Source organism: Crocodylus porosus, unplaced genomic scaffold (assembly GCF_001723895.1).
Source record: "Crocodylus porosus isolate Cpor-Errol unplaced genomic scaffold, CroPor_comp1, whole genome shotgun sequence".
Taxonomy (NCBI): Eukaryota; Metazoa; Chordata; order Crocodylia; family Crocodylidae; genus Crocodylus; species Crocodylus porosus.
The window spans coordinates 13,577,478-13,600,820 of NW_017728932.1; the positions used below are offsets into that span (position 1 = coordinate 13,577,478).

Here is a 23,343-nt window from a genome sequence, read left to right on the forward strand (position 1 = left end):
ATATAAATGTAAAGGAGACTATTCTGCTCTATCCAAGTTCTTCTTACAAGGCCAGTCACCTTAAGAGGCTAACCACTTACCTTGTAAAAGCAAGCGGACATAAAAATTTAACAGATATAAAACAGGTACTAACTTTAAGACAACCTAGGTAAAATGGTAAGGCATGTGGCAAAAATCTGAAATACAACTAGAGTATGACTATTCAAAGAGCGGAACAGCAGAGTTAAATACGTATAAAAGTGCTTCTGAATGCAAGCAGCATCCTTCAGTTGACTGTATGGTACCCTTTTGTGCATCATTCAGAGCCAGTGGCCACTAAAGCTTCTATACTAACAGAAGACGGAAAGAATTCAACGGTACAAAAATGCAACAATTTACACGGCTAGCCAAAAAGCAAACAAACAGCCTTGCTAGAAGCTGAGAGTTTATCAGTTTAAAATGACTGAGAAGGGCCAGCGTGTCTAAGCTGATCATAAGACAACTGAGCTGCTAAAATATGTAACCACGAAAAAGGCAAATATAATGTTAGAGTGGACCAGGTTAGTTTGTTCAGAGACCAGAAAATATGACTGCTATTATACAAGAGCCTGATGGGACCACAACAGGAGCTCCGCATACAGTTTTTGTCCCCAGCGTTCAAGCTATGTGAACTCAAAACAGGAAGAACGTCCTTGCCCTTAGGTCACCCGGGGACATTGTGGAGGTTTTCAAGAGGTTGAGTAAACACAAGATGGGGAAAATTTCAGAGTAGCAGTCCTGCATTCACGCCAGGGGTTGGACCAACCTCCCTTCAAGCCCTGTGATTCCAAGCTGAAGCAGGGCAGAGAAAGACTACGAGGACAACCTGGAGAACGGAGAGCCCATCGCATGAGACTCTAGTGTACTGACTGTACACAAAACAAAGGTGGAGAGGCGATGCGAACTGCTCCCTACTAAAATGTAGAGGGGAAAGGGAAACCGCTAAAAGCTGCAGACCAACGTTGACACAAGACCAAAAAAATATGCACGAGCTATCAACAAATTCAAGCTAGAATTTCAGAGGTTCCCAACATCAGGGTCTGCAGCAGCCTTCCAAAAGCAGTCATGTGGGCAAGAAATGTAACCATTAAGATGGGAGTTTGATCAGTTTATGAAAGAAATTTATGAACCAGGGGCTAGATTCAATAACTCAGGAGATCTCTTCCGGCATGTGCACCCACACTGCTAACAGTTAAACAAATGTTTTTCACTGGTAAATCCCAGGTGTTTTGAGAGGAGAAGAATAAAGTACTGAACCACTACGGAGCATTTAACACCCAAAGTGGCCAAATAGATTATTGAAGTACTGTATTATGTCCCAGAGTACCATAGGAGGTTAGACACTTGGCAGATATTACAAACTCTATCCAATACTGGAACGCAGAATGAGTACTAGATTTCGAGACTGCCAACACCATTTTCTAGATTATGGTATGTAAACAAAGTTTTAAACAAAAATCTTACTATTATCAAAGAGCAGTAGGTAACAGTGCTAAACAAGGAAAGATTAGGGTCATTTGAACCTGCAGCTAAACTCTATTCTCTCATAATTTATGGTGTCATTTGAACTCCTTGATTTACCTTGCTCAAATGCCTATTACTCTGATATGCCACTCGAACTACAGTTAGACAAATAATTAGGCACATAGTAGATACCAGGCTAAAAACTAAGTCCTGCAACAATCAAAGTTTTTCTCCTTGCTTTCAAGTGAAATAACTGCCACTGTGGAATATTCATAACTTAAGTGAATTGGAACAAAATTCGATTAAAAATGGCAAATGTGTGCAACTTGCTGTGACTTGGAAATTTCATTAATTATATTTCTCAGCACACAATTATAAAAGTCATCTGCATTCCAACATAAATGTTATTTACTAGTGAAAAAATATAATTGTTTTATGTTTCCTTGATGTTTTGGCTCATTAAGCAAAGCTAAATGGAGTTACTGATGCTTTACAATAAAATATTTGCTATCTGTTTCTAAATCAATGTTAATAACTTTCACTATTTTTATCACAGTAATTTTTCATGCCCCTGACACGTTATTCAAAAAGTTTAATGAAAAGTAGGGGAGAAGGGTTGAGAAAATGAACAGAAGGCATCCTATTGAATAACAGGTGGGTGGTAACATCAAGTCAATAGATTTAGTAAGGCTCTGTCGTTAGCTCTGGAACAGATTTCCATAAGCAAACTTGTATTATGTTTGGCTAATGCTCACTTTGTAATCTCCAAAATCAAGTGTCCTACTAAACGGTACCCAAAAAGTGCACCTTCAATCACAGAACAACAATTTTCACAGGAGAACTCACTGCTTTAGATGAGCAACGAGGTTAAAAATTCTGGGTCAAAATAACTTCCTTATCCTGTAGCAAAGATTGAGTTAAAGTTTTGTATGTCGTCATTAAAAAAAAATGCTCCGATGCAATTGTCTCCCAAAAGTTCAACCCATTTGTACTTTCATTACTGCTGATTTTGAGCTGTATGACTCCGACGATCACATTTCTATATGACCTTACACCACAAGGGAAATCAACGCCAGCGATATAAAAAAGAAACAGTGCGGATTAGACAGTGGGAAGCAGGATAGTTTACCAAAGTCTTTCAGTGCCTTAGCTAAGTTATAGCCAACTTTCCACATTCCTTCTTTGTTGTGCAGTTTATAACCAAGGCACTGGACAACTAAATTCCCCTGCTCTCATCCACTTGATTGAACTTCATTTGTAAACAACAAAGAAAATACAAAATAAAAAAAAATAGTTTTATCCTGAAACTATAACACACCCTCCCTGTAATTATGTGGATTTACTAGACTATTAAGTTAACTACAGCTAAACACCATTCCTCCACAGCTGTGTATTGCACAGTTTGAGTCACTTTTAGAGAAGCAAAACTATATGCATTATATTCAGCTAGATGATTCATATTAATATCAATTCCAGTCTTTCAGCTTAATTCTTACAATGCAGCTGAGTATTTAGGAACCTGTTACCATTATGATTTTTGTTGTTGTTGTTGTTTTTTCACAAGGATTTTGTTTTAAATTTCTTTGAAGTCTAACACTGAAAAATGCATTTTTTTAACTTCTATTAAGGACACAGGACTGGGAAAATGGCCCATAAACAAGCTGAATGTAAAGGAACTTAGAATACTGCCAACTACAAAGAGATATTAGTTTCCCAATTGCCTTTGTTGTGAGAAAAATGCCTTGGTTTCATGAAAACTTACAATTCCTACTGAAACACCCAGTAAAGGTGCTAAATCACAGATCATTTTATGATGTTTTAAAAAGTCTCTTGGTTTCACCAGGGAGTGGAACTTATATAGCTACCGTTAAGAGCACAAGCTACTATGGGATAATCAACAAAGTTCATATTTTCCCTATGGAAAGTTGAAGACAGGGCTCTCACTTCTTCTCTGGTATTTCTGCATGTAGAGAGGTGCTTTATTATATAAGAATACTGGATAAGGTATAAAACAAAGCCAGAATTACTCTAATACACTACTCTGATTATAAGACAACCCCCAGCAATGAGATTCTTTATATGGAAAAATTTATAAATTTCATACAATTTTCCAAGCACAGAAACTAATCTTCGGAGGTTTGTCTTCAACTTGTCCCCCTGCCACTGCTACAGCAAGAAAAATAAAATGTTGGAGGGGGTAGGTGGGGAAAGAATCATAGTCTTTTGCTTCCGTTTCCCCCCAAACCTTTTTCCCCTGGCAGTCCTTTCCCTCTCTCCTGTAAACCCTGCTCTCTGTGAACACATGGAAGCAAAAAGTAAATTTAAAAAAGTATAACCTTGAAATTCAATTGGGCTGTAGCTATTTGCATATACTACCCACGCACTTAATTCATCTAGAATTGATGCATGCTACCTTTTTTTGAAACTGCTGCAAGTTTTAGCACAGGTACTCCCATAAACGCACCTCCAAGCACTTTGGCACCTACTCGTACATAATACAAACTATGCATGATGTTGGTTCAAAGCCAAAGGCTCGTGATTTATACCACACAGTTCATGGGGTTGGGCCCCAGCAGAGTCAACAGCATTTCAAGCCATGGTAACCCCGCAGCTCAGTACTGCTCAGTATGCGTGTGTACTGCAGATACCCCCCACGAAGGATCCATGTGCTAATTAGCCCCCCACCAGGACTGGAACCGGGATGCTCCAAAAGTTTATATGCAGATGAGGCATAGGGCAACTTGGTCCAGCTTCACCTCGTGGAGAATGAGGCCACACTAATCACATGCGTCAGGCCGAGAGAGGTATTCTTGGTGAACTGTATGCAATGTCACAGCTTACCGAGACTGGAAAAAGAAATCAGTGGTGAGGGGCACTACCATATGTCTTATTCAGATGGGCTACGCTAGCCTATTGTGGTAGGCTCCCATCAGCACGTTTGCCCAATGTGGGACATGTGTTTTATAGTCATGCTCAGTGTTGACTACATTCAATCAACTTCACAGTTGGTTTCTCTTGCTGTGCACATGTTGCTTTGGCAAGTTTAATGAGACAATGGATTTAGTGAGATTTCATTGTATGCGATTATAAGACAAGGGGGCTCCCCCCCCCGGTTGGGGGGAAAAATTCTCATCTTGTATTTGACTAAATACAGCAAATAGATGTGAACATATAAAACAGAGGGAAAGCCTTGGCGTTCTGAGGATGGAAAGCCAACGCCTGTCAAATGTACCACTATTTCTAATCTATAAGATATCAAATCATAGTATCTTTCGTTTATAACAGGCAAGGACTGAACTGGTTTCAAGGTTAATGCTTTCAGTCAAGATAGCAAGCCAGCCAACATGACCATCAAAGCTAACAGTAAAGCAAAAACACTGGGAGAAGCAAGAGGTACCTTCCTGAGGAAGAGAATAAACGCAAAGGTTGAACAAGGAAAACAGGGAGCTTTGGACAACCAAGTAAAATGGCTGAGATGAAGCAGATTTTAACCTAATTGGGACCTGGATGATCCAAAGCCAATACCCTCATCCTTACAATGGCTTGGCGTACTACTACAATACAGACTCAAGAAAGCATTTCACTTACCACTTTCCTTTGGAAACCATTTCTATAAGCAAATACTGACCAGATTTCACTCTGCCTGCTTTAAATGCAAGATTAAAAGAGTCAGAAAGACTATTCACTGCACTAAAGAAAAGCAAAAATATTAAGCTGTACCACTGCTGTTTTCAATGAAACAAAGACTAGTTTCAGATGTGCATTGATAATTGTGATATTTGCTAAACAAAAGACAAAATTAATGTCTTTTTGTTTAACTTCATTAGAAAAAGGGTAATGGTGTCTGCCAAGTGGAAGATATCTATATACTTTTTGTAACATGAAAAATGTTGCTAGCTGCCTACTTCAACTAAAACGCATCTTGTGAGCTCAATACTGTTTTGCCTAATAAATTACTTATGTATAGTGATCTACCACAAGGAGACGTAGAAAGAAAAATTTTTTAAAAAAAGGCTGCATGGACAACAAGATGACCTTCCTCAGCAGAACAGAGTAGAGGGTAAAACAGCTGTGATTTACCGAACGATCAGAGGCAGAAGATCAGTTTTACAAAATCAATAGCAAAAGCACAGGCTGTAAGAAAAACAACAATTTTCACAGCAAGAAACAGCATTTACTTACAGTGTGTGACTCCAGCCAGAGTCTGATAGAAAGTAGGGGTGTCACTATCATCGGTGAGTGTAACGTACACTCCTCCAGACAGCAGCCAACGGGAAAATGTGAAAGCATCTTTGTTGTGCAATAACCAGGTCTTAAACTTTTCATAGTTTACCTTTTCACCCTACAATAAAAATAAAGGAACATTGAGCAAGTCGTCATTCGTTCTTCCTGCAGGAGTAGGAACATGAACCAGTCAGCTGCATGAACAAGAAGCAGGGCAGCCACGTAACAGGTGCTGAAGCAATTTATAGGGAACCAAGCCAATTCTTCCATCCTGCCCTGAAATAAGCACAGAACTGGGAAATGAGTACTTGGGTTACTATTCTCAGCTCTGCCACTTAGTGTGGTCTGGGGAGAGGTGCTTACAGAACCCAAGGCATGGGTTCTCAGTAAAATGGGAATGAAACTTCCCCATGACTCAAAGTGTTTATCCATCTTAACCAGTTTTATTTTGGCTGGTAAAACTGAAAAATCCCCAGATTAGACGCATCATAAAATTATAATGTATTCCCCGTGACAGCCATGCAATCAAGCATACAAACTCTTTTGACGGTGGAGAACTGAGAACAAATACTAATCATACCATTGGGACACCTGCAGCTGATGGGCATCAGTATAATCAGCACAAAGTTATGTAAACCCAAAGCTCCGAAAATGTGTGGCAATATATGTACAGATCAACCTACAAGTCACATCCTAACAATCATTACAGTTTTCACTCAAGTGCAACCACTTCTAACATGGAACAATTGGATAGCTATACCTATAGAAACACTAAACAATTTAATGCAGGAAAGGAAGTTGAATATTAACAGTGAAATTGCAGGGAAGATGCTGATAAATGGAATATCGTTACTCAAGTTGAAACCTGATTAGGCAGACACCCCTAACATGGAGTCCTGGAATGACAATAAAGCAGGCCAAATCCAGGATGCCTTATTGGCAGGAGGATTAAAAACTAACAATCCACTGACAATAAAACAATCAACAGCTATGTTACTAGTATAGTGTCAAATACTTTTAAACTAGTTTATTACTAAAATACTTAAAAGGGGAATTAGTTACCAGTTGATTCACACTACCCAAAATGTTTTCAAGCAGGTAAGTTTGTGCATCTGTGGTTTGTGTATATGGCTGTTCACAGCATATGAACTTGGAGCATTCTGCTGCTGAAGACACACCTGCATGTTACAGACTGCCACCCGCACACGCCGAGTGTATCACCAGATTCCCATCTGTCAGCCCTGGCCTTTTTTGGGAGTGTGGGGGTGTGCATGTGTAAAAAAGGCAGACGAGTATCTGCCCAGGAACGCAACATTTTCCAGTGATTTTTTGGAAATTTTAAGAGTTTAAAGGCCAGAAGGGGCCATTAGGTTATCGCATCCAGCCGTCGGTAGGTCACATATTACATTTCAACCCTATACTCAACCCAATAACTAGTATTGGGCAAAAGCTTCTTCCAGAAAGGCACCCAGCTTTCAACCATCAAGAGACAAGAGAATCAATCACTTCCTCTGGTGCATCACCCTCACTGTTAACAATGTGCACTTTATTTTCCAACTAAAAAGGGTCTGGTTTCATCTTACAGACCCTGTTTTTATATACCTTTCTCTGCTAGATTAAAGAGCCCTTTAGTCTTCATTACTTCCTCCCTCTAATGATACTTCTATATTTCAATCAAATCACCTTAACCTCTTTTTTGATAATCTAATCAGAACGGGCTCCTTCAATCTTTCATTGTAATGATTTTTCTCCAGCCCTCCAACCCATTTTGTGGCTCTTCTGCATCACCTTTTACTGCCAACACAGTGAGAACAAATTCAGCATGTCATGAACAAGCTGAATGGTTGTGATTAAAAATGCGGGGAAAAAAAGTTTGAGACATGATCCTCTGAATACCTGCATAATTTTAAAATAAATGCTATTTGAAATTACTACACACTGTATTATGGTTTTAAGAAGGAAGTAGGGGGGAAAAAAAGGACAAAAGATGTCCTGTCTTCTTTCTGTAGATGAGAAGCAATAAAAAGAAAACATTTCAAGGGCATTACATCGATACCCTCAGGAATATTCAAAAAAACCTGAAAAATCCTGAATCTTGTTACTTGAGTTTTGCCTCTAACTACATCTAAATGGCTAACTCCCCACTGCCCTCAACATTTTGATAAAGATGGATGGAAGAGAAATGAAACAAAAGATGTTGTTCTATAGTTATACGTGCACCCCAGAAATATTAAAATAGTTTTCAAACTCAAGTCACTGGGATCAGCCCAAGTTAGATAAGTGTTACACCCTGAACGATCTTGGGATAGGCCGTAGAGTTTGAGATGCCAGTAATATTGATACTGTACACAAATACTTTAAGTGTTATCTACCTTTGAGACCCAATCCCCTCTGGGATTCTTGATTGTAAGGGACAGATTCTGTTCTTCAGTTTACTATAAGAATGAATGTGAACATAACGAGTTTTTGTTTTCTACAAAAAATTAAAATTAAATAGCCAAGAAAGATCCACTCAAGTGGGTATCCAGAATCAAAGATGGACAGTTCTTGTATAATGCCAGCAGTCATTTGATAACATTTCATTCACAGCAGGGGGAGGAAACACCTCTAACTAGCCCTAAATTAGCCTCTTTTAAGCATCCTCCATTCAGTTTGCTTGTCAGAAGTAAAAGGTTTCACAGCCTAATTCCCTCTTCTCAAATGGAATTTCACAACAGAAGACAAGACAGACTATTACACTGAATTTATCTCTGCATCCCTGATGTGCAAAATGGAATCAAGCAACCCACATTTAAGCAGTCATATGATTTGACACTTGCTAATAATATGCAGAAGCCAAGATGAAGTCCAAGGTAAAGATGATCAAGTCTTTTCCAATTACTTAGGGAAACAAGAAAGTCATTCAATGCAATACAATAACGTTTAGGATGGGAGGGGAAAACCAAGCAAGTAAAACATCTGATACTGACACAATAGAATTTAATCCAAAATATTTAAGCACATACAACAATATAGACATCACCAGTTAATCTGTTTTCTGCATTTCTGAAACAGCAGAAAAAAAGCAGGTGCATTTTCCAGCTTGTATTTCTAGTTAAGTACATGTAATAATTCTGCAGAAAAGAATAAAGGCCCCTATAAATACCAGCCTTGAAACTGTAAACTCATCGGCCAGACAACAAGGAGGAAGGCCTACAGCAGGAACATAAAACTTTCTTCTTACCCAGAGCATAATATCAAAATGACCTAGTATGATGAACAGGCTAGTAAATCCTGTTGAGAAGGTTATTACATTCTATTTTCATTTCAAAAGAAGATCAATATAGGACATTTTAGTAAGACAGGAAAACTGTAACAAATGAGACAGATTTTTCTCCTGGAACATCTCCATTAAGTACCTTAGAGTCTCTTGACCAGCATGAAATTCATTTTTAGCATACATTTCATCATGCTATATACATGGACAATTTATAAATAGCGAACACTAGAAATGGAGAGTCTCTGAGGAGAAATCCTCTCTTAAACGAGAATCTCCATAAGCTCCATAAAGATTAAGTCTAGCCATTTGCATGGTGGATTAAATAGGTAAAATGAGTGCAGATAGGTTAAGAGACTTGCCTAACTTGGGTCTCGCAACAAATCACAGCCAAGACTGAATAAAATGCCATGCTCTTCCCTTGCAGTCTAGACTAGCTGCTATTTGAGAGAGGCGGTTATCTGAACTAACAGCAGTAAGCTGATAGCTCTGACTAAATTCAGAAGTTATAAGATTATGGGGTCTCATGAATAAAGCTTTGCCTGTTCTTCCACATCAAACTCAAGACTGATTTGGTACTTGTTAGAAGAACATGCTGTGCTACAAGTTGAGAGAAAGCGGAAGACCTTGTGTGACATGGAAAGTTCTTCATTTAACTAAGGTCTTAGGGTTAGTAATAATTCATGTCTTCTGCAGAAAACAGAATCAGCTGCAACAGGGTGAGTGGGTGGAGAGCAGAGCTTCCTGAAGACAGAAGTCTGTCCAATAAATCCTAATGCTGAGCTGATAATGAAGGGTGCTGTAAGAGCAAAGTGTTTCTTTTAGAAATAAGGTACAGGAAGCAAAAATAATCTGACTGCCCTTATCAGGCTGTCTTGGTTAAATTTCACATTATAGGACTGTTAAGGATAAGCTTCCTTTTCCTCCTCCCTTTATGACAGCTGTGTGCCAAACACCACATGCGTTTTCAGCTTAACATCTTCTGATGTACGGTCTGCTATGCTAGACATTCAACAAGTTAATGGTGGGGGCAGCAGGGGAACTGGCTAGTTTTCAATGTCTTTTTTTTCTTTTTAAATAGAAAACTGTTCTTTATCTCTTTGCTTATTTCTGAAGCTGGCCTAGAAAGGTTTCTAAAGAGAAAGACAATATCCAGCTATGCAACTAAAAAACTTCTTCTCAAAGGCAATTGAAATCAGTTTGGGTTTTGAAAAAGCACCTCTTTAATGGCCTGCAATGCTTCAAAAAGTAGAGTGCTTTCCATCAACTTTCAAAAAGCAACTCTCTTTAGATTTACACTGTACCGGAAGCAAAAGTCAAAAACCAAAGACATTAAAACCTAATTCTTACTTATGAGAGGGGATGTGCTGCTACTTTCTGCCACTGCTTTTCATTAAAAGAAGTTAATCTGCTGTATTCTTGAAATAAGGGTTATATTTGCATTAAGAGTGAAGTGCAATGTAGTAAACAGCCCACACTTAAAAGGGACTTTAAATATTGCCAAAGGCTATATCAGCAAGTTCAGCGTTTACTCAGGGTGTAGCTGCAAAAGGATCTGATCTGAGACTTATAAAATGATAGTCAGCATTGTAGGCAAGTGAACTACCTACAACAACTGCCACTCATGTGTAAATCAACAGTGACCAGCATTCTCGTTTGTATAGACAGCAAACAGTTTTTTTTTTTTAAAAAGACTTGATCTTTTGAAAACATTCAAGATACTAAAAAAATCATTAATACTCTATATACGATTGCAGTAAACTACCTTTTTCTTATTTCCCTTCAAATAAATATCAATAATCATACTCTGCTCTTTTGAATACCACCCCCACCCACTCCATAATTTTATGTTGTTCATTTACCAGGAGAATACCAATAATTTCCTTCATTTCAGATGCAATAAGCCTGTTTAGTACAAGTGCACCAATGGCTCCATTTTGTGACAAAACCTCAGTCACAGAGTCTGTGTTTCTATAATAAACCCATACAGGTATATCTGGTCTCTTCTTCTCAAGCAACATCTGAGCCATGCTGAAGCAACTATTTTTAAATTAGCGCACTTAGCAGGCTTTTTTGTTTTTGATTGCTCTGAACAGATACCGTCTCTGAAAGATGTATTAGAAATAATATTATTATATCACTAACCTCAAAAGATTATACCACAACACTCTGCCTGTACATGCTGAGAAAACCCTGCTAACAACACGTATGTTTAAATTATAGCCATTAGGATGATCTTAACATCAGGCACTGATCCACTACAAACATGCATATGAAATTAAGCATGTTTCTAGGCATTTGGAAGTTCAGGGACACAGTAAGGGAAATGCCTATATACCTACCTGATAGTATTATCAGCAAAAACTGCATGTATAGGTTCACAACTTAACATTTAGAATTTAAACCCTGTATAAACACCTTTACCTCCATTTTTAAACACATGCAGAAATGGGGATGCCAAAGAAAATAAATGCGTTCAAAGCTGTAAAACATTCAAGTAGTATAAATTCAATAGGTTTAAAAACTATGAAATACCTCAGAGAAACATTTCTTGAGTGTATCTGGGACTTTACCATCAACTACGTGAAGCATCCTCTCCATCTCTTCCCGGACGACATAGCTTCCAGATTCATTGGAAAAGAGACTGAAAATATCTGGGTGAAAGGGATAGATTAAACTACATAAGCATAACAAAATTACTGTTATAAAAGTTAAACTTTCAAACATCAAGTTCAGAATGCCAAAAATTGCGCAGTAATCAAAGCATGAGCCTTATTTAGATTCATTTCACTAAGTTGTGGTATAACTCAAGGGTTTACATTAATAAGTCTTTCATTATACTACTACCTCCTAGCCAAAGAAAAAGCAAATAATAGGTCAGCATAAAAAGGAAGACAAACAAAAGATTGTGCAGAAGATATTTTCACACTCTTTAAAAAAACATCCTCAGAACAAAAACATAACTTTGTCCTACTCTTCCCAAAAGATACACAGAAAATCCGCAACAGCCAAATATTTCTATTCACTATGTGACATTGGATCAGTTAATTTCACTGAATACTGTAAAACCCAAACATCCTGAATGTGTACCAAGTTGCACCATTTAAAAAAATGTTTTTAACTGAAATTTCAGTTAATAGGACACTGAATTACATTGTACCTTTATTAGCCAATTGAATGTTTCCGAGTTTACATATTAAAATACAAATGCACTTCCTGAATATATGGCAACTGAAAATCGCATGTTTTATATATTCTATATTATTATACACATTTGTTAGGCTGATGTTACTTACATTTTGCTTTCTCTTCTTCTCTGCCTCTTGTAAGCAGGACTAAACCTACTATCAGGTTATTGAAATATAGTCCTTTGGATGTTCCCCCAAACGAGCAGTAAATAACCTAGGAGTAACAAAATAAAACAGTTAGTGCCAGTCTTTAAACTGCTGGACAAAAACCCAAGATACGAAGAGGAGAAAAAAGCAACAAGTGATAGCCAGGCATCATTTCTCTGCCTCTTTCAAAATAATCACCTCTTCTATACTAGAAGATTTTATGATCCATACCTCGCCAGGTAGCTTGGCTAGGATTTCTCAGCCAGCCCAATAGCTACAAGAAGAGCCTCTGCAAGATAAGCTAAACCCAGAAGGGAAGTTTTGCCTTGAGTGGTTGTGAAAAACATTTTTACACACCCACCTCTCACCCATAAACTGTTGGCATAGAGAAACTGTTGACAGGGTTTCTGGTTTATGTATGGGGGTGAGCAGGGGAGGCGCTGTTTCTTCTCCTCCACAGGGTTCGTCTCTATTGGCAAAGAAATCCATGCACATCCACATTTAAAGCGTTTTTCATCCTGACCAATGGCTTTCATAGAAGAGATTAAAAAGGAAGATCTCAGTACATAGTCTGAACGAGAACTTTTTTTGGTCAGAAAGAGATCCAAGACAAGATGAGCAGTTTGCTTTACCACTACAAGCTGGAATACATAAAATACACCCCACTGGTCCAGAGTACCAAATTTTATCCCTGGGAGTTTAAAGTAGCTGTACTGCATTACTGAAAACTAAATGACAGCTTTTAAATAATGGTTAGGTTATCTGGAGTTGTAGTGGGAATTCCACCAAGAATACTTTAATGGGAAAAAACATGAACAGAAGTTCGTGGTACAAAAATAAATAACTAACTAAATAAATAAATAAAAAATCAAATCAAATAAAATGCAGGTTACCAAAACTTATTCATGCTTGCAAAAGCAAGGGATTTTGTTCCACTGATATTTTGACCTAGGAAAAATACATGCCAATATCCATGCATTAAAGTTTCATTAAAACCCATGCAATTGCTGAAGTTCTATAAACATCTGCAGGTGGCAATGGAAATGAAGAACTCTTCTGAAGGGAGATAAATGTCCTAAGTCAGCCCCTAGGAATGCAGTGTTCAACTGTATGATCGAAACCTTTACTTTTCATACAACAGGAAGTATGCAGAACGCTACAGTTTGTCAGGAGATTTAACTGACTCAACATTTATAGATATGATATTCAAGCAGGACGCAACTGTAGAACAAACAACAATTATTTTTAGTAAATAAAAAAAATCATTAACTCATTTATTTCAAATGCTACTTACTTGATTTCCCCCCTCTAATTTTAGAGAAAAAAAGGGGGAGATTAGTAAATGAACATATTTCCAGCAAGACTAAACATAAGCAAAGTCCATCCATTCAAATGCCCTCCTCCCATATAACCAGCAAGCATCAGTTCCTTTGCACGATTAAAAAAGAGAAGTAACTGGATATTACAATTGAAAGTTGCACTCTTTTGGAAAAAATTACTTTAAAAAAAACCTACACATTTTCTCCCTTTCTCTTTTTTCTTTTTTTTAAACCAGATACTGTTTCATGGAGCTAACCATAAAGAAAAGAGTATTAAGTCTGGCTGATGGGGAACTATTACTGTCACACACAACAGAACAAAATGATCTTGTGTTGCTTATGGTTTTGGCTGGCAGACTCTGTGCTCAGCAGCAATTGCCTGAAGTCCTCCTTTTACTTTGTAAAAAAACATTTAAAAAAAAGAGAATAGCCTTTGATAGCAGTAAAACAAATCAGCATAATAGTTAAGATGTTGCCTTCTACAAATATTTCCCTAATATAATATTAATAATCATAATATTAAAATGAATTAATCACATTTACAATAACAACAACAACAACATTAGTTGCCTAATCTTAACACCTGAAACTATGCCTTCAGAAATGCAAACAAAGCTATTGTCGTCTTCAATTGCAGCTATCAATACACTCCTTTGTGCCTACCAGTGTGAACAGATACATTAGGAGGTCACTGGGCCTTAAAAATTAATGTAGAAATATCCTCCATTTCATGTATGATCCTTAACAGCTCCATGTTAACAGTTACACCCTTTCCATTTCCTTACGTACGTCTGGCACGTGCAGCTCAAAGATGAGGCACAAGCCATCACACTAAACCAGTTTCAGCTCGAAGCTGTAATGTACACCAATTCAGCTATAAAAGCATGAATAAGACCTAGGACAGGGGTGGACAATTATTTAGGGCAGAGGGCTGCTTACTGAGTTTCAGCAAGCCATTAAGGGCCGCATGACAGGCAGCCTAGGGCAGATAAATGTTAATTTTCTAAATTTTTTAGGGGCCCTGTGGGCTGGATACAATAGCCTGGCAGGCTGCATCCGGCCCCTGGGCTGCATTTTGCCCACCCCGACCTAGGAGCAAGAAGGCCATGTGTTTATCGTTAAGGTACATGCTCCCAAACGATCTGTGGACTACTGCGAGTCCCTGGAACACTTTCAAGCGACCCATGGAGAACTGGTCCATCTTACTTCCAGCTATTAGATTTCACTGAAGGACAGCTAAAGATGCATTAAATAGTTTTCCATGTTGCCACAAAATTGCACACCTTGCTTCTCAATTGATACTGTACATTTGTAGGCCAGTACAGAAACTGGAAAGCAGAAAACCTAAAAATGGCATTACAATCAGGGAGACCTGAAGAATCAACATGAGCGGAGACGGCAAATATTGACTTTACAGGCCATATTAGTCTTTTGGAGCACTTTCAAAGCAAAAAGGGAAGTGCCTGACCTGGAATGAAAGAGGAAAGGAGAGAGAGTTCCCCTTTCAGTTTGCACAGCTTCCCTTGCATACTCAAAAACTGAAGCATGGGTATGGCTTGCTTAATGTTATTACAACATGATTGAAAAAGCTAACATCTTGTTCTTTTCATGTGGTGGAAACCTTGTCTGCCACGTGGGATCGGGGTTCGATTCCCGGATGCACGTATAACTGCAGCTATCAAGGCACTGAACATACGGACTCAGTCTGGCCTTTGGATACAGTCTCAATGGTCTAAAGTGGGGACGGAAGGTCTGGGCAGCTTCCGCTGCTCCGTACTCCTGACTAGGTCCATGCATCGAAAGTCTGGGTGACCTTTCATGCATACGCCATGAACCAGAATGATCAACCGCTGCCTACTATCACTAAATGCAACAAACAGCCACACCTTTCCTGTACAAGAATGATCCTACATATTATACAGCTACCCATCATGTGCTATACTAGATGAACTTTAATTTTCTTACCATCGACAGGAAACGTGCATATTCTACTCACTTTGAGGAACTGGGAATTATTTTACAATGACAGGGGGCAAGTGAATTTGGTATGGCACCAGTCTTTAATGCTACCACCAGTCGTATGGAAAAAACATGCATTACAGCAGCACTTGGAGTGTATCAAATAATGAATGAGACCTCTAAAACTGAGGTGTCCAGAGCTCAGTAGGTTTTGTTTTGGTTGATTAGAGTGGGTTTTTTTAAATGCTTACAAGTTTCTACCTTTACTAAGCTAAACTGCACTTAAAAGTATTTCAGAAGAGCATTTAGATAACCTTGTGGGAGACATGATGGTCATAACCATGTAGGACATGTTGCTCACTCAACTGCAATCCATTATCAGTTATAGTCTTTTATTCTCAAGGGAACCGGACAGCACAACAGCATTCTAACAAAAAGCCTAATAAAAGGCAATCAGTTCTCACCAGACTGTAATTCTTTTGCAAAACATGAACACTAGTGCTCCAAAAAGAGGAAAAACAGAAGTACCAACTCACTCAGATCTATACGTAAGGAGGCTGCGTGCCAGAAAGACCTGACAGACATCAATATTTGTTACTCTAATTGCAAGCCAAGAAATCTCAACGTGAAGACTTCAACAGAATTAATGCAGCTTACACTGAGAGCAGAACAAAATTTGGCCCTGTAATTATTACTTTCACCCACTAGAATAAATGATAAAACTGGAAACAGACTTCAAAAGAAACAGGATTTTTTTAAACTGTTGAGTGGAAAATAATTTAAGATGACAGAGCTCAGCTGTGTTTCTACTGATTTTTAATTAATTTACAAATTTATTTGTGATTTTACTTGCTTGCAAGAGGGTACTTGTAAGTGTGCTATAACAAATCAAAATCCTGGTCATTTAAATATCCTGCATTTTCACCAACTAGTATTGAGAATATAAAGATTAACAAAACAGGCAAACGATCAGCGTTTTCCTCTACCTTCATATTTTTCTCTTTATACTGTCCCACACAAAGTATCTTTTTATCTGACAAATGACCTTTCCTGACTTGTACTTGGAAATGCAATGCTAGTGCAGCTCTTTCCTCAAGGGTAATCATAATACCCTACAATACACTCAAAACAATCACAGATTCTACATACCAAGCTACAAGGGAAAGGTTTGTCATCCAACTCCAAGAGATCTTAACATTTGTGAAATGTCACCTCCCTAGTTTTAAGCATAGAGCAAAATCTTTACTTAACACAATCTTAAAAAAAATACTGTTTTTGTTTTCTGCAAACATCAAACTTTACATTAAAAGGATTGTGCATTTCAGTGTTTCATAGATTACCATCCTTATGAAAAGCTGCAGGCGTTATTTACTGAAGTTCTGTTATATTGCTCATTTGGGAGTTTTTTGAATAACTTCTATACAGGTCGAGTCTGAGAACACTTAAGTATTCACCTAGCGAAAGCAACATCTTGTGCCATATGTTTGTAGTATAAGTTTATGAGAACACACAGCAATACGTTTTTTAGAGGGCTAGTGAAGGCTGCAGGGTTGCCAGCACTTGAAACATTCTGGGCAGCAACAAAGCAAGCAAACCTACATCACCTTCTGGTTTTCCCATGTACGTGAAACTTTACAGGATCTCCTAAGTTTCACAGCAGCCTTGAGCCCTAAAAGACAGGCTGGTAGGAGCCAAATGTCCAGATATAATTTCAGCTTGCAGAACACTGAACAGTAACTTATTATTTCTGTCATTTCATTATATCAGATTACACAATAATTATGTTCCATGATTCATGTGGCACAGAGTTTGATCTGCAAGATAAATTGCAGCAGACTGCATCACTGTTTTGGGAAAGCGTCTGTAGGAATTAGTTCATTTTGGTTTTGGTTTTGTTTTACAAATTACCTGTAAGTTATTGGCATCATTTCTCTTACATTAAGGGGAGGAAGACTGCTGGTGAACGGAAGGGCCACCAGCAACTGAATTTCATGACGGAGCAATCAGGACGCATGGAGACGTTAACTTAACAATCGTCTGTGCCTAGCACACAAGACAGAAGTGCGCATTAGTGAGGTCAAGAGCTTTAGTGCACATCACCTGCCCTTTAAAAGATTCTCCTGGACTGCTGAGAGAAGGCCAAAAATGAAACCAGCAGTCAGAGATCTTGACACTCCTGAGCTAATAGCTCATCAAATATATCGCCCCTCAGCAGCAATTTGCTTGTGTTCTCAATAATTTCTAGGTTTACGGCCTGCTTAAGAATTTCACGTTAGGAAAATTTTTCTGAACTTGCTCCAAGAAAGGAAATTCTGGTTAGGGAGATCAAGAGATCGGTTACAATGGTGCTTCAGTCTGCTTGTGGATAGAAACAGACCCATCGGGGATGGACAGGAAGAGAATGCCATTGCCCCCGTGAAGTTTGTATGAGTTGAATCAATTTCTACTGCCAGGATAAATCAATCCTAGTTTCTTAATCACAGATTGAGTGAAACAGATTTGAAGAAAACAAATTTCTCCTGTTGTAAAGCAAGGGAAATCACTCCCGCAGACAAACCCCCAAAACTCGGGCTGTCAATTTCCATTCACTTTTGGATAACCCTTGGGTCTCCTGGGTAGTCCAGACCCCTGGATGTTACTGAACTGGGACCAGAACATGCCATTTCTATTATCCTCACCTGGCAACTGACCCTCCTACCTAGTACACAGTCTAATGAAAACTGCGATTCTGTGCATTCACCTTTTGGTGGAGCAGAGAATATACAGGAAGCCGATCTTAATAATGGCTGTGGTAGAGTGAAACGAAGAGTGGGGACAACAAGTGTTACTGAACTACTCTCATGAAGTCGGCTCTACTAAAGCTTGCCTATCAGAATTCCCCAAAGTCTCCAATAAGAATTGTGTTTTTGCTTCTGCAAAGCTACCTGTTTTCCTTTATGGTTATCTTCATCTTCTGTTAGTTTTTTTCCTAGATGAGATGCTGCTGTTCATGACTGCATTCAACTGCATCCCAGGCATGTGAATACCTTTCCTAGTACCAGTTTGGTGTTTATTAGACAGTCCAGAACACCATTTCAGCTCTCCCCAAGAGTAGAAAGTCCCCCCAGGCCCCGCTAAACACAATCTATAGGAGGCCTGTTAAATGAGTAGCAGCAGAGTAAGAAAGCGGAGCCCACCATAGCAACATCTTCTCTGTGTCCTTAATGTTTATGGTCCCAGCACAAATGGAGCTCAGGTTTTTTGAAAGCAATAATTTGGTTTCAGCGTTTTAACCATTTCATGCTGATCAGCAACGAGTGCAACTCATACCTGGTCAACACCAGACTTCGAGTGAAAAATCTCCTGCTGCTGTTCCAGCAGTGCAAATAGAGTACTACTTACACAGGGTATGAACATTTATCCATATTTACAGCATTTATTCTCAAACAGTTTCAAACCGGATCAGATAATCTGGTGTTAAAAATGCCAGTGCCCTATCCCCATCAGCATTATTATGCTGGCTTCCAGGAATGACACTGCACCAGTCATATTTAAAAGGAGAAATACATACAGTACCTGGACATACCCTCCTATGCCATTTCAGGTAAGTCCTTTGCTGCTCCTTATCATTACCCAATCATCTTTGTTTCTCTCCCTTGTAATACAAGATGTCCACAGGCATGTACATTCAAATGCAGGTTTGAGTACAGATGGAGCAGATTTTAAGCAAGGTATTATGCAGAACCTCCAATTTCCTTCCACTCTGTTTGATACATAACACTACCAAAATAGATTAGTTTCCCAGAGGATGCTCAGATCATCCTCTTCTATTACTGCAGTTTAATCCATTTACAAATGCTCCAGGGGCTAAATTATGAAAGCTAAATTTGTGCTTATTTGGGTACAGTGATTGTATGCACTCCATGCACACTGTCACGGCAGCAATTTAAAATTCCACACCTTTTACTCTTAATCGTTTTGATTATGTAAGATGCCTCCAAGGCTATGTTGTATATGCAGGTGATTTACGTTTAGCAGACAAAGGAAATAATTCAAAGCACTTAAGAACATATTTAAAAATATGTTGTTAGCTCAGCTAGCCAGCTGAGTGCCATCCTCACTTAGGATAGCTGTTTTTGATCAGAAAAGCTTGGCTAGGAATATAAAAAGAGCACTAGAAACTCTCCCTCAGATTGAACAATCACTATTAAATTTTATAGGAATGTCACCTTACCACGTTAAATGCAGCCTTTTTAAATAAAAAGTTAAGTAACTTCTTTTGGATGAGAGCCTGGATTCAAATGTCAAATAGCAGGGAAGTGAAGAAAGTTAGGCAGTTATTTTTATATATGCATTTTTCTTGGTGCTTATTGAAGTCACTCAAGGGAAGGCCTTAGCAAATTGATAAACTAAATCCATGAGCATAAATTTTAGCAGACCCGAAATACTCCCTAGCATGTACATCAAGAAGGGCCATTTCATTCCTAAGATGCTGACCATTTTAAAGTACACTCTATTTGCAATAAGCAATTCCTATATTATATGCTTCAGACCTTCTCCCAGCATCAGTAGTTGAAGGAGAATCCCCGCAGGCTAGAAATTAGGAGGTAAGGTTTTCAGAAGAGGGAGAAAGTTGCATTTTCTAATTTCCTAGATACATCTTCCTTCTCCCCCTTTGTCCCCTACATAAGAAAGGGGAAGCAAAAATTCACCGCTATTACATAATACCTGTGCCTATATGCAACAGGGCTCAACAGGATCACCAAAAACAGCACCCTCTTGTCAGGCTCTGATGCTAATGGAGAATGTTTAAGTGACTCTGTGACTCACATCCTGGTCTCACCCCACCCAGAAATAAGGGAGGGTTGGAGCAACTCTGGGGCCAGTTGAGCTTATCATTAATATCGTCATCATTATTAATAATACTGGTAATAATATTACTGCCGCCGCCACCACCTTTACTGGAACAGCACATCTCGAAATGGGATGGGAACAAATCTGACTGCACAGTTAGTTTCATAGCAGGTAAAAAGACGGTAGCTTTTGCAACACTGAACAAGGCTGTTGTCAAAAAGTCTTACTTCACTAGTGGGAACTAAAGGAATTAAAATGCAGGCCTTCCTAGCTGTTTGGCTCTGCAGCATGTATAATGATGAAGTATACTGTTCTAAGCTACTAGTCTCTGTCTAACCCCATTATAAAAAGATGCATGAACACACCTGAAACAATTATAATATTCAGAGTATTTCTATCATAAGTTATAAGAAATCTTGCCTTTCTTTTATACTTTCCCTCATCTGAACTTCTACTTCCTGTGCCTTCAGGTTATCTCACCACAGTTGTTTCATAAATCATCTCCTGTAAAGTCACCTTGTCACTCTTCACTTCTTACATCTCATTTGAAAACATTGCCTCTCTTCCTATAATTAAATTCTCACTCCTTTCCTTGCTTAACACGATACATACTTTAAGTCCAACATCACTTGTGCAGAATCTTTTATGCGTGCTCTCTCTCATAAGTACTGTGCTATACTGAAACCACTATTTTAAACATTCAAGATGTAGTCTGCGAACAATCCCCAAATTAAAAACAGCAATAACTTTAGTACAATATGCTTAACAGACACTATAATCTTACTAGATTGGACCGTTTCAGCAAATAAACAGAGCTGTTTTTATTGTTCACCATTCTTTGCTGAACACTTCTGAACAAAATCACCACAGCATTTGTAGAAGTCAACACAATTAATATTTTCTCACGGAATAATTCCATGTTTGATTTCATCAAGAAAAATCTCCCAAACCCCAAAAGGCATCCAATTCTGATGGCTATATTTTCTTTTCAGATGTTCCTAGAGTTCCCCATGGAACGTACTTTAGGTTGCAAAAAAAAACCACACTGAAAAGAGAGTTACAGGTGCACAAACCTAAACAAATTACTTTAGCAATGCAAAGTTTGCCATGCTACCGGCATATTGCTACTTAAGCCACATTTCTCCATAGAACCATGCAGATCAGTCCTCAGATCTGCAGTTAGCCCATGTCTGGCGACACAGGTCCCAGTTCAGAATCAGTGGCTTAATTAGCAATACTGCAAAGGAGCTCATTATATGAACCTAGTTTTGAAAAAACTTTGCCATATTTTTTGTTATATAAATTTATAGAGACAAACGGGCATCTTGCTCCTCTTACATAAATTATTATCATCTCTTTAAAAGTGTGAACAATATGAACAGTTTATATTAATTTATACTGCACAACTAGCAAAGAGTTTCTCCAAAAAAAGCAGTGGCTCTAAAACCATATGTAGGCATCTTTTATGCCATTGTAAAAGCTTTGAAAACAAATATTCCTGTGGAAATTGTACATGTGCTATGAGGCTTGTATCCATCACCATGACCACTGACAGCTCACTTAGTCTGTGATCTCAAGCTTTTCACAGGGCAGCGACTGCACTTACGTGCATCTGTGCAACAACTATAACAACAGAGTTCCAATGCCCACTAAACGCTTCTGGATCCAAAAATCGATATTATATGTACTAAACTGTAAGAATAGGCCCATAAAAAATTATATGAGCCAGCCAGAGACCTAGGATAGTCACAATGCTAGGATTTCCATTATTATTATTATTTTTTAATCAGCCATACTTAAGGATTTCACTTTACATAAAAATTGTTAAGTTCCCATCTGGAAAAAGACAGAATGGTAACTTGAGATTAACGAAGCAATAATGGGCTCCTTCAGACTTGGGAAAAAAGATTGTGTGGTTTTTTTTAAAAAGCCTTAGCTAGCATGGTAGTTAGATTAACCACTACTTATTTCATAGTAGAGACAAAAGACAATAAAGTACTTCACGTACTTGTTACTATAACTACCTCCCATCTTAAGTTATTATTATCCGGATTTATATCCCACCCTACCCAGAAAAGCTCAGGGCAACCTGCCATAAAAGAGGAGCAACCCACAAGATCAGAAACAGCCATCTATCTGTGTCTATGCTCAATGCTAAGCAGTGGCATTGAAAACCATGTAATCCCAACAACAAATAAAGGCAAGCTGTCAGACACTGTAACATTTAAATACAGAAGTACCTTCTTGCACTTGTACATTAAAACAAAATGCAAAAAACGCCCCCCGAACAGCAGCAGCAGAGACTAGAACTGCTGTAGTGTCAAACGATCAATTTGAATACTACTTCTGTAACTTTGTGAGAAAGCCATCATGCCTCCTTTCTCCCACACTCCTAGAAACAGTTATTTGTAGCTCAACTGTCGCAAGTTGAGCCTGGAACACCAAAAGTGACTGTCTACTTAATAAGCCTACGCCAGAGAAGTTTTTAAATACCCAGCTGCTTTCTTGGCAGCTCTTTATGTATCCACGGGGGGGGTGGGGGGGAAGTAAACGAATGACACCCACATCCAACGTAAAAATAAATAAATAAATACATTCTTTGCTCACTGCAGCTTTACTTTCTTTCAGAGCAGAATACAAGTGTTGACGTTATACTGCATTTTCTGAACAGCAAAAGTACCTAAACCCCTCTGTTCCCAAGGTACAGATATTATTAAGAAGCACAGTTTTCTACAGCTGTGTGAAAGCTAACTAAGAAAGAGAGCTCAAGAAAGAGCCCAAATCTTAGCAAATTTATGTACTACTAATGTAACAAGTCTTTTCATACCAGATCTATACATGATCTAAATAAAACAAATTGCAGGTTTTAAGGCTAAGCTGGCTTTGGGGATACAAAATAAAACCATTAGGAGACACCTGTGCTTGGTAACAATTA

At 38.4% G+C, this 23,343-nt stretch overlaps 1 protein-coding gene across 5 annotated transcripts in view; it reads right to left on the minus strand.

The window, feature by feature from the left end:
* USP32 (ubiquitin specific peptidase 32) overlaps positions 1–23,343 on the minus strand; it is a 133,540-nt gene that overhangs the window by 59,835 nt on the left and 50,362 nt on the right. For all 5 annotated transcript variants that reach the window (XM_019545662.1, XM_019545660.1, XM_019545658.1 and 2 more), the window contains exons 3-5: positions 12,259–12,364; positions 11,498–11,616; positions 5,665–5,824 (exon numbers count right to left, since the gene is read on the minus strand). In XM_019545662.1, coding sequence (XP_019401207.1) covers positions 5,665–5,824; positions 11,498–11,616; positions 12,259–12,364 — 385 coding nt within the window. The remainder of the gene's footprint in view (positions 1–5,664; positions 5,825–11,497; positions 11,617–12,258; positions 12,365–23,343) is intronic.